Here is a 12673-nt window from a genome sequence, read left to right as displayed (position 1 = left end):
CTGCCTATTGTGAAGCAGAAGGTGTATATGCTAGAAGTGCTGACATAGCCTTTAGTGTAACATTGCCAAAAGGGATACAACAATACCCACTTTATTGCTACCAAGGGGGTGCATCTACACTGCAGTGTTTTTCCGGAAAAACAATACTTACGTCCACACTGCCATTGAGTTCTTTCGACAAAGTTGAAAGAATGGAGGCATTTTTCCGACAGTGGTAAACCTCATTCTATGGGGAAGAAGTCTTTTTCCAAACAAACTTTTTCGGAAAAAGGCATGTGTGAATGCAGAAGAGGGAGTTATTTAGAAAGAAGAGGCCTCCAGGAAATAACACAGGTACCCTGGTGGCCACTCTATCCGAACTAATCACAACTTAAATGCGAGATAGCATCCACATTGATTGGACGCTATCTTTTGAAAAAGCACATCACTTTTTCTTTGTGCTTTTGCTGTGTGTATGCTCTCTTTCTAAATAAGTTTTTTCCAGAAGACTTCTTCCAGAAAAGCTTCTTCCGAAAGACCCTTGAAGTCTAGACGTAGCCTAAGTAAGAAGATCCTTCTGGCAAGTGTTTAACTTCTATGGGTCACTGAACCATTTGTGAATTTAGAATGCTGAAAATACAGAAGAATAAATGTTGGCTGATATCAGCTACCTTGTTGGAAAGGCCATCCTACAGAGACAACTGCTGCCCATAATGCATGCTCTACTGTCATTTCTCACTAACTCCAGTGAGATGGGAGAGATTCGGAGAACGGCGCATTGTAAATACTGTACCATGCAGGGGGTTTTCTGGACGCCACTCTGGATTTTGAAAGCTGCAGCACTAATATCTTCAAATCGAATCAGCTTATTACAGGTTGGCCGGCTAGGTCTGCTGTTCGGCTGAGCAACTGGGTCAAGGGCGTCTCTGAGCAGTTCCTCATTACGGCTCACTATCTTCATTTCCCAGGTCTTCACGTCCCCATTCAGGTATTCCTCCTCCCCAAAGTCTTTCAGTCTCTCGGGGTTGATGGACGGTGGCCGCTGCCCAACATGGCCATTTCTAATCGGCCCCTCCTTATAGCAATGGAGTTCACAACGTGCTGGGGCATCTTGTTTTTTCACTTTCCGGTTATCCCTATGAAAGAATGAAACCTTGTTACAGAGCAGTGAAAGTCTGGATGATTAAAAGACTGATAACTACAGGATAGCACACCTCATCTTCTCTTTCACTTGCATGCCTCAGTTCATTAATACCTTAATGTATCTGTCTATCATGCTCCATGGGGATAGCAAACTCATGCAACTAGCCAGTTGGCATGGTGGCAGCAGATAACTCGGCACGTGGACAAACCAAGGAATTATAATTCCCTTGCTATGGAGGATGAAGCCAGATTTTTAAAGAGTGTTCAGCACCAAAAGCTCTCATTTGTTTAAGTGTGGCTGAAAAACTATGCTTGCAATACTACCAAAGTCTGGAAAAAACACCAACGGCTTGTAACATGGCACTCCCTTCAAGCTAACAATAGCAGTAACAAGTGTGATTATATCATATGCATCAGGTGTCTGCCTCTCTGCTCTTGGATACCTGCAAAGTATGCTGCTGGCAGCCCTCCCTCAGCATGTGACAGGGATGGGCTGACTTTAATAATTGGGTCTTACCATGAAGCTAAAGGACGATGGCTCCCTAAACCCCAGTTTAAAACATTCTACATTCATTTTCACCAGAAATACCCCCACTCATTTCAAAGAGATTCACCAGCAGTGTCTGACTTAGCTCCAGGATATGAACTATACTTTATTACTAGGATTAAAATAAAACCCTCACTTAAAAATAAGAGGGGGGAAAGTATACATTTTACAGTACTAAAAATTAGTTGCCTAGGTACCGGTCAGTGATCATGATATCATTACATTTCTTTTGTGCAAAGAATATGGCATCAGTGATTAAGCGGAGCACTTTTCCAAAACAAAGCAATTGTCAGCATAACTGATTAGGAACATAAATTTAAAAAGTGGGAAATTTTAACAAAAATTACTGACTGTCCCAAACTCCCACAATTTCACAGACAAAATGGTTATACCTGGCAAAAAGCTATCATAGTTAAAAGAAGATGCAGAAGTGGCAATAAAACATGAAGAATTTATATATAAAGATGGGAATAAAATATCAATGAATAAATGAAGAAGTGTAGGTGACTGATAAGGGAAGCTAAAATAATAAGTGACATATCAGTAGCCAACAGGATTAAGATAATAAGGCGGCATGTTTTAAACATGAAAAAACATAAAACCTATGTCAGGTATAGATCCATTGCAGATTACAGATGACAGAACTGTGAATAGTAATGTAGAAAAGACAGAAATGTTTAATAAATATACGGGTTCTGCATTTGGAGCAAAGCAGGATGACATGTCTATCCTCTATGATGGAACAGAAAGGAACAAAGGAAGGTGTAAAGCTGTACCTACTAAAACTAAACATTTTCAAATCATTTGGCTTTTGGTTTGCAGTTGGCTACATGTGGGGGTCCAGGAAGGAATGTTTTTCCCAGCTGCACAAGTGACCAGACGTATTACAGATTTCTTCCCTCCCTCCTCGCCAAACACACAGGCTACGTCTACACTGGACCCTTCTTCGGAAGGGGCATGCTAATTTTGAAAGTGGGAATAGGGAAATCCACGGGGGATTTAAATATCCCCCGTGGGATTTAAATAAACATGGCCGCCGCTTTTTTTCCGGCTTTGGGAAAAGCCGGAAAAAAGCGTCTAGACTGGCCCGATCCTCCGGAATAAAGCCCTATTCCGGAGGATCTCTTATTAGGAATTTGCACCGCCCCTTATTAGGAATTTGCACAGTGCCTGCTACAATGGGGCCCCACTGACACTCAAATCCAGGTACTACTGTAATGCAAATAAACACAGAAAGAGCAAATATGAGGTGCATATAGTACTATTGCCAGCAGTGGTTGTATTCACAAATTTACATCTTAATTTCACTGGAGAGAAACGTTTCATGGGAACTGCTAGGTCATATTAGCAAGGCTAGTTTTACCCTCTCATTGGAAGGTTGGGGTTTTTTTTAGTGGAACAAAACTAACATTCCAAAAAGTCATCTTTACATGTTATTCATTGTAGACTATAATGTGTAGTCCCATGCATAAATTCTCTGAACAAATAAAAGCCAAACTTCCAGAAACTCTTGGAATTTAGAAAGTGACTTATGGAGGGAAAGAGACATAAAACAGAACAGCAGCAATTGGGCAGATAGGGGATAGCTCCCTTGCTCATACGTCTGTGGTTACAAGAGGTCTACTAAAAGTCAAATTATACAGTAATAGCTCAGTCTCACTAATACAAAACATTCCCGATTTAAAAAAAAAATGTATTTTCAATATGAGATTTTAGCATCCTTGCCAACAACATCTATGAGCTGTTATTTTCTATAGTCCTGGAACAGTCTCAAACAACTTAGGTCATTCGTTTATGGAGATGGTGACTGGAATGGCCCCTTCATTTTACATTTATCACCACTCCATGGTGCTGCAGATTTCAATGATTTTTAACAAGACTTTTATGGCATGTTTAGAAGGAAATGTTCCCTAGACAAATCCCCTTTTCCAGAGCTGCAAAGCCTTGTGCTGAAAAACTGCCATCAATACTCTTTCATGGACTCCTGAAGCGTATCAGATGCGCTGTCTCTTAATGCATTCTTGCTTGTTCCACTGTGTGGCTTAGAGGAGGAATGTTTATGGCAGATAACAAAAGGTGTTTTAGTTTCAGAGGGGTAGCCGTGTTATTCTGTAATAGAAAAAACTTAAACAATGAATAGTCCTGCAGCACCTTACAGACTAACAAAAAATGTAGACGATATCATGAGCTTTTGTGAGCACAACCCACTTCTTCAGATGAATGGAGTTTAAGGGGTCCACGTAGCACTCCTTAAAGATACATTTAAGTATCTTTAAAGGGGTATTCTTTTGAGAGCAGGAAATAAGACTTCTTCCCACAAAAACTTACTCATCTTTAAAAATTCTTTAGTAGAAAAAAAAGGAACATTATTCTGTTACTATTCTAAGCTGGACTGAATAAAACATGTGTGTCTTGAATAAGGTCTGTATTTCCAGGTTTCTAATTTAGCTGGGCTGAAGTGTTTTATAGATTCCTCACAGGAATATATCTTAAAATTGCCACACTCTCGGAGCACAGATTTTCATTTTTAAAAATGAAAGCCTACAGTTAATGGATTTCTACAGTTAAGTTATTTTGGAGTCGGGAGTTAGTTCTCCTGCATGGTGACTAGTTCAACACAGCAGATCAATGGCACCCTATAGACATGGTTACAACATATTTCAAGATGCCATGACCACCTAACTAGGCCTATTGTAATCATGCTTTAAACAGACTAACATCTCAGTTCAGAAGTTCATTGACTGCTCTTGAGCTCACCCTCTCTCAAGCACCTCCTTCTGGCCAATGACACATGTTCACAAGCTCCCATTCAGTGGCTGGCTGTGAGAGTATCACAGATGCCCCTCTTCTAGGTTGCTTAGGACTAGATCTCTTTCTCCTGCAACCCAAGTACCTTGCCCCCTCACAGGGCTTTATCGCAAAGTCCCAACAGCACCTTATCCATGGTTCTGGAATTCCCCCTACCAGCTGGTCCTGGGCTTCAGCCAGGTCTGCAGTCTACTCTACACACTGACCTGTGCAAGATACTGCTGCTGCTTTCCCCATCAGTCCCTGGGTCTGCCTGGCTTGAACTCCAAAGAGGAACTGACAGGCCTTGGCCCAGCCATTTCTTTATACTGGCTTGCTGGGCCTTGATTGGCTGCAGCAGAAGCACCACTCTAGCTCTCCTGAAGGACTTATTCTCTGCTCTTTACCCTGGGGCAGGGTGTGATGAGGCCACAAGCTTCCAGCAGGGGGCTTCAGGGCCTAGTCCATCCCAGCACACCAACAAATAAAATATTTCCCATCACCCAGTTGCCCACAACTACTCCAAAAGATAACACACATGCTCATAACTCCCTAAATACATAGTTATATCAAGTTTCTTAAATGGATGATAGGTAAAAAGGGTATGTTATTAGATAGATACACAAGTATGGATTTTATTTCAGTTCAAGGGACTGACTGATTTGTAAGACACAGATATTAGGCCCACTCCTATTTTTCAAAAAATACAAAAATGTTCTGTTAGCTTAGACTGATAGAGATTTGAAGGTATGAGGTGACACTTCCATCATGCATTCATGACATCAAATATTCTTCTCTACAAGAGAGGAGGACAAAATTGCAGACTGGGGGATTTGGCCTTATTCCTGGATTTCCTTGCTTAGGCTCAGGAAAGGGTGAAGAGAGGTAGAAGGGAAATACATCAGACTCTTAGACTTTGTCTGGTCTTACGGTTTTAATGGCTACAAGAATGCTGAGCCAAATTGCCTGCTAGCAAAATGCCACTGGCTTTGACACTTACTCCAAATGACTCTGTGCACAGGATCTGCCACTGTTAGTATGTTACCACCACTAGTGGGAAATTCTTGCTAAGGACCTCATTATCAAGGATACAGGTCAGATTATATGTTCTGATGGTCTCATCTGTATTTTTCTTATCCATATCTGCACTCTCTCTCTCTCTCTCTCTCTCTCTCTCACGTCAGCTATATTTTTCCTGTAGAACCCACGTGGATGTGCTGTTGTCCTGTTGAGAGCCTCATGATCTGTAGAGGTCCAGGCACATGTTGCAAACTCAAATAATCTAATTGCCATGCCAGGTCATGTTCATTTCTCTTCCTCAGGGCAGTTTGTTTACTTTGCTTAACTGGCTTCAGCACTGTTTCTTTAGCAGAGGCTGAGTTACAGCTAATGCTTATATACAAACATGTGAACAACAGAGCAGGCAGTGAAAAAGCAAAAGGATGACTTTTTATGAATAGTGGCATATGATTGAGGGATCAGATCTAGAAATGAGCAAATCATTGATTTTTTTCATATCAGTGGCCCAGCCAGGAATAAAACAACAACAAAAGGTCTGTTTTGAATTAAAAACAGAAAGGATTTGTTGTTTCTCAATAAAGCACAAAGCTAGAAAAAAAAAGTTTCAGGTCAAATTAAACATTTTAAGATTGCATTTCAAATGGACATTTGATTTTAAAATAATTTTAAATGACATTTCAAAATGAAACTTCAGTTGAAGTCAACGTTTAGTTTAAAAATGTCATCTTGAATTAAGATTTCATTCTGAATGTATGTAAAGAAAAAAAGTCAAGATTCTCACAGCAATCTGTTTTGACATTTCCAAAATTTTTGTTTTTAAGGTTTTCCCCCCAAAACTATTCCTAATTCAGGTCTAATTCTCAAATGGTTTCAGGTCCCTGGTAAAACATATTTCCCAGATAATTTGTTGTTCACAGAGAAAAAAATGTTGCCCAGCTCTAAATATATTCCTCATATCATATAAATTATGGCTCTCTCCAAATGAATCAGCTGTGCTTTTTAATAGATTCTCTTAGAGAAGCTCTGTGAATTACTTTTACTTCCACGTGATTCTCCAGCACACACATTAAGCAAATATCCAGATGTCAAATTATACTACCTGACTAATTCATGCCATTTCACATTCATTGTGGTAAGTAAAAACAAATATGCAAACATGGTTTATAAACTTACCTTTTTGTGAACAGTTGCTCAGCATAGCTGGAAAAAAAAATCCATATGGAGACATTCCAAAGAGAATGAAGGAACTACATGAAATTACTTACGCATACAGATAATCTTACTCAATGCAAAGTCTCAGTGCAGCTGCATGATCATTATTTTGAAATATGGTCTTAAATGATAAAAGGCTTGGAATACGTTTTGTCTTTATTTGTCTGCTTTCAAAACTCTCCGTATTTTAAATGAAGTTAAGTAGTATTTGTAGGAAAGAAAATTCAGTACACTTTATTCAAACCACAAAACTGGGGGGGGGGTGTTTTTTTGTTTCAAGTAGGAAAGAAAAACCCACTTCTAATTTTCTTGTATTAGCTGGTCAAATGGCTAAATTGCAGATGCAACTCATATGCATAATTGCTAATTGCTAAGAGAGGGTTTCCTTTCCTGAATGAGACTCATTCCTTTTAATTTGTGTATTGCTCTTGAATATTTGCAAGAGACGCTACAGTTAAAAGTCAGAAGGTTCTCTTAGCTGTAGTACAATATAGACTGTCTCTATCTTCTGAGGTACTGAATTGCTATCACTTTTCTCCATGTCTACAGGAAGTCTGCTTGGGTATGCTTTGGAACCCAGCTCTATATGGTAGCCTATTTGCTCGCTATATTCCTGAGAAGCAAGACCAGAGGGCAGTAGAGTCAAAATTGTCCTGATGTTATCTAAACCCAACAAATGAGGCATTTATCAGAAGGGAGGGGGGAGTCTTTTTGTTTGTGAGAGCAAAGGAGCCTCTCATGGATTGATGATGATGGCTGGATTCCAGGTCCCCAGAATTATATAAAATTCTTTGTGGAGGCAAAACAGCCTCAATTGATCATACAGCCTTTGCTCATTACAAGTATCCAGGCTAGAGCTCACATGGTCTAAGGAAAGCCTCTTCTTATTGGCAGGTCCATTTTCTGGACTTGGCCGTTTCAGTATTTCTGAAGTCAGAAGCCTCAGAGTGTCAGGCTGGATGCTTTCTCTTGAGCGAAAGAGGTAAGTGAAACCTGAGCCTTGTCTGATGTGCCGTTCTTTATGAAGTAGTTGGATAACTATAAAGATATAAGCATATTCTGGGCCAAGTGGTGCTTTATGTGACTATGAGAAACCAGGTCCGCATGGATAGCCAATATGATGAAATTTCCAACTTTTTTCCAGAACAAGAACTGCAGTCTAGAGGCACAGCACATTCATGGCATAAAGTGATAATTGATGGGCTGTACCAGGGCACAGATCCAGGTCCAGAGAGAGTTTTCAACCATATCACAGATAGTGTTCAAACCAGGGCTTGCTGATCAGTTCTGAAACACCCACAATTCTTTAGGGGACACATGCCCTTGACAGGACCCATTGGCTTTCTTATGCCATACTCCAAGTCGTGTTGGCAAAATTAATGAAGGATTGGCCAGAGAAGCATCTGACCTTCCAGGCTTCTATTTATCAGTGATATCATTTTTTAAAAAAAGCCTTCCCTCAAGTCATCAGGAATCTGGATAAAATAACATGCCAGCACTGGGAGTAGGAGGACAATACTTTTGTTGGTGAATGGTTCTCTAACTATAGTGCCCGCTGTCTGGCAATGGTTTCTCTTGAAAATTTGTGCCAAAGTCCCCTGCTTTGCATGGGCAAAGAAAGCATCTGCTTTTCTCCTTCGCTGTTACATTGATGACAGATTGAAAGACCCTAGTTCTGAGTCTGGATAGCTGGGAATGTCTATGAAACCCCTACACAGATGCCTTACTCTGATTGCTCAGGTCAAGAGGGAAAATGAACTAAGTGGGAGAGAAGTAGAAGAGGGAGGTGTTTGCTAAGACACACAGAAAACTTCCCAATCCCTACATCCTATCCCTAATTCTGTGCTGTGGCTGTTGCTATCAAGGAACTGTGGATGGTCTATCGGGTGTGACCTCCAGGGTTTTAAGGGGATGGTGCAAGTCAGAATTGAGAGATAATAAGCTTCTCATTTCGGAGTTATTGTCAGAATTTTGATTGACAAGTTTTTCAACTCTAGTATAGATGCAGAGAGACAATATTGGGCTTTTCAGGGGGAATGTTAGCAGGGTAGTTCGGTGTGTTTTTATTTCTGTATGATTCTGAATTCTGCATAAATCTCAGTGGACCAAGGTAATGTGCAAGCTTGTTAGGGATTATTATGCACCAACACCATTCTGAAAACTCCTGTTAATGTAAATGAGTCCCCAATGCATTTTAATATCAAATCTAGGTTTAAAAGAAAAGAGAGAGAGCCAGATCCTTTTAGAATCAAGAGACCCACTTGTAGCTTGCATTCAAGATAACAGTCAGATCTCAGACTTGTAAATCTCAAAGGACTACTGCAGATGGAAAGATTCCTACCCCTGTAAAACATTAGTCAGCAGAGGCCTGATCCTCCAAGATACTGAACATCTTCTTAAAAATGATAAGCACTTCTCAGGAGTGGCTCAGCAGTTTACAGTAGCCAGCCTTAGTGACATCCATTATAGATGATTCAGAGAAGTTAAAAAAGAGGTTTGAGTGACGGGTCCTTCAGTCAATGGACTAACGTTTTGGACTAACGACTACAAAGTCATAGATTTGAAGGCCAGAAGGGATCAGTAGGATACACCACTCTGACCCTCTGGTGTAACAGACCATAATGTTTCAGCCAGTAATTTCTGCATCCAGCCCGGAACTTGTGGTTCAGCCCGATGTTCTGAACTGCATGGAGAACAGAGGCCAATGGAAAACAAACCAATACTTGCATATTTAGTGCTATAAAGCGCTACCAGACCACTTGCTTGCTGTTTTTTTCTGTAACAGACTAACTCAGCTACCCCCTGAAGCTCCTGCATATTTATAGGTTACAAAAAGCATCACCACCACCAGCAGCAATTGTAAGGCATCTTTCAAAGTGGTACAAGAGCATTCTACATAGCTTGTCCCAGAGGTACAATGGGTCTTCCCCAAGTACAGGGAGCACATAGCCCCATTCCCCTGCAGCATTCCATCTGTAATGACAAATCTAGCAAAGGATTTTTTAAATCTGTTACTCCTTGTATTTGGGTAGCGCCTAAAGACTCCCAAGGCTGGCAGTAAGAAACAGTCCTTGCCCCCACAGAAGTGACAAGGCAATGGTGGGTTTTTCCAAAGCTACTCAGGGATTTAAGCACCCGATTCACACAAAAAGTCGTTTGGATTTCTGCTCCTAAACCCCTTTGGCACTTTGGAAAACATCCCCTGAATAAGCACTGTACAGAGACAGAATTGGGGCAGAGAGAGGGAGATTTAAGCAACTTGCTTAGGATCACCATGGAAGTCTGTCCAAGATGGGAAATGAACCCAGATCTTCCGAGTCCCAGTTCTGGGATCAATCTTCCATAAGCAAGCCTTAATGATTAGACTGTAGAGAGGCAGGCTTAATGCCCTGGGTGATGGAGCCAAAAGAACCATGACCAGATATCTTAGCTGCAGTTTGTTTCAGTTAAAATAAACTAGTTGAATAACAAAGCTGGGAAATGATTTGGATTCTACCCATACAGCAGGCACATTTGAGTCTCAGTTCATCATGTGCCACGTTCTATAATGCAAAGTTCAAGCTCAGGCGAATGCAACATAAGTCTCTACGTATTTTCTGCATCTGTGTGGATTGCATTAGCTTCGCTAATTCAGCATCATAAGAGACAGATCCAAATCATACCCTGTACTTGGCTTCAGTCTGAGTAGCAGTCCTGTCTGAACAGTCACTGTGACCTCAGTCCATACAAATGTCAGTGCTTAAAGCTGGCAGTATTATCCCCTTAACGATCTGACACCTCCTTGATATAGGAATTAAAAATGTGGAGGCATGATGAGTTTAAGTGGCTATGCTTAGTGTAGTTCATTCCCTGTGATGCTAATGCCACAATAATCGCCCAAAGCAGCTTCTTCATGAAGAAAGTCAAGTGAACAATATTTACTTCAGAGGTGGCTGGATCTGTTCAAAAAGTGAAGGATCCAAGCTAAACGCCTTAAACATTTTTATAATAAAAAACCCCCTTAAAATGCAAAGTTCTGAGGATGCTAACCCACTGAGTTTGCCATTAGCTTGCATGTAAGGAAGGGCAAGCAACATAGATGAGAAAGGTGGGTCTTGTGTTAGAGGCGTTGGAGTCAGCTCTGGAGATGTAGGTTCTATTCCTGACCCTGCTGAAAGCTTTGTACATGACCTTGGAGAAGTCAGTTTCTCTTTCTGTGGGTGTATCTACACAGGACCCTAAACTCGAAATAAGATACACAATTTGCACTATGGAAATTGCATATCTTATTTTGAAATTTGGCACGTCTACACAGCACCAAATTTTGAAATAATGCACTATTTCAAGCCATCCCTTAACCCTCATGCAACAAGGTTTACTGGGATGGCAAAATAGCACACCCATTATTTCGAAAAATATTTTGAAACAACAGAAGGCGTGTGTAGATACGGGGTAGCGTAGACGTACCCTGTGACTCAGATCTTCATTTGGAAAATGGGATAATACTTCTGTCCGTCTTGTCTGTGCAGGTATAAATACTCAAATATGTGCTTAAATTTGCAATGTCCTCGGTCACTTAATATCAAGATCAGGACCTGGGATTGTAAGATCTTTGGGGCAGGGAATGTTCACAGTTAATTGTTAAGCAATACCTAGCATAATTGGGCCACTGATCTCAACTAGGGACTCCACGCTCTACTGTAATACAATAGTTAACACATAATCACTAGCAGCAAGAAATCTGTAACATGCCATTAACACCCAATTCCAGAATTCTGCATACAATAAATATTTTCCCACAAGACTCTCACTTTCCAGCATTTCATTGACCACCTCTGGCCTTTTCTACAATATATAAATCCCACAGATAAGACAATTCAGTCCTGAGCTCTACTGGTGGGACAAATTCATTCCTGTATTAGTGACTCTAAGGATCACCTTGGCCCATCAAGAGTTCTAGAAAAATACTGAATAATTACAAGTGCTTTGTTTTTCTGGGGAACTGGGAGAGGAAAGGGACAATAAAAAGCATTACCTATAAAGCAGAGCAACAAAATACACAAAGAGGTGAAGCACAACGCCAACTACAGCACCGTAAGGAGGCAGGAGAGATCCAGGGGAAGCCGTGCCCACAACTCCAGCCCCACGACCGTCCATCATTCCTAAGGAGGAAAAAAGAGCAATCTAGTTCTAAGTCACATAGCAATGATTTCCAACCTTTGCCAGAAAGGATCATAGTCCTCCTCTTCCCTGGAGCATTCCCTGGGAGTTCTGTTCTTTAAAACCTTGGAGTAGAGAAACTGGGCTGCAAAATTCATAGTAATTCCCGGCGTTAGCCCAAGTGGCAACCCAGGCAACTGACTCACTTGCCTTTGGAAAGTGCCACCCTTGTCAAGCCTGGGTGAGATGTGTGCTCTGTAGGTGACTTGCTATAAGCAGCTCTCCGACTCTAGAAAGGGCAAAAGAAATGACTTTGCGAATTGGCTGCTGCTATTTAAAGAGATTATTTCCCAGGCCAGCCTGTCACTGTCAATTTGAGTCAGGGCCTGGATTAGATTTAGGTGACATTCAGTTAGCGGAACACTTACAGCCTTAGATACCTACTGCTTAGCTTACAGAGCACGGTCTAGGTTTGTGCCACGGCTCGTACAGTTATTAACATTGACCTGTGCAGAAAGGGACAGCAAGGAAGGACTGCCACTTTCCCAAAGGACTCATAGTGGCTTGTGGATTCATAGTGGGGCATTTTCCTGAGACCTGGGTTTTACACTACGTATCCCACAAGCCAAGGAAGCAGAGTTTGGTACGCTGGGTCCTGGGAAGTCCTGAATTCAGCAGTGAGTCAGAAGCAGATTGCAGAGAGATGGGTTGCTTTGCTCAGGACTCCCCCTGTCCAGGGTCTCTAATCAGGGGAAACTCTATGCAGCCCATTCAGGAAAAGTAGGAAGAAGAGATCCCTGAGGCCGGAGGCAGAAGATTGCGGGGAGGTGTGTCTGATGTTGATCC

At 41.3% G+C, this 12673-nt stretch overlaps 1 protein-coding gene across 5 annotated transcripts in view; it reads right to left on the bottom strand.

The window, feature by feature from the left end:
- The window catches only part of LOC102460488 (L-threonine ammonia-lyase-like), a 90122-nt gene that overhangs the window by 32851 nt on the left and 44598 nt on the right, over nt 1-12673 (bottom strand). Inside the window, exons 1-4 of one of the 5 annotated variants that reach the window (XM_075934760.1) lie at nt 12038-12119; nt 11703-11829; nt 6650-6676; nt 773-1115 (exon numbers count right to left, since the gene is read on the bottom strand). In XM_075934760.1, coding sequence (XP_075790875.1) covers nt 773-1115; nt 6650-6676; nt 11703-11827 — 495 coding nt within the window. In that variant the 5' untranslated portion in view covers nt 11828-11829; nt 12038-12119. Of the gene's footprint in view, nt 1-772; nt 1116-6649; nt 6677-11702; nt 11830-11884; nt 12120-12673 lie in introns of those variants that run through there. The other 4 variants (XM_075934761.1, XM_075934762.1, XM_075934763.1 and 1 more) reach the window with 4 other exon arrangements.

Source organism: Pelodiscus sinensis, chromosome 8 (assembly GCF_049634645.1).
Source record: "Pelodiscus sinensis isolate JC-2024 chromosome 8, ASM4963464v1, whole genome shotgun sequence".
Taxonomy (NCBI): Eukaryota; Metazoa; Chordata; order Testudines; family Trionychidae; genus Pelodiscus; species Pelodiscus sinensis.
This window is presented reverse-complemented; position numbering and strand designations above follow the sequence as displayed.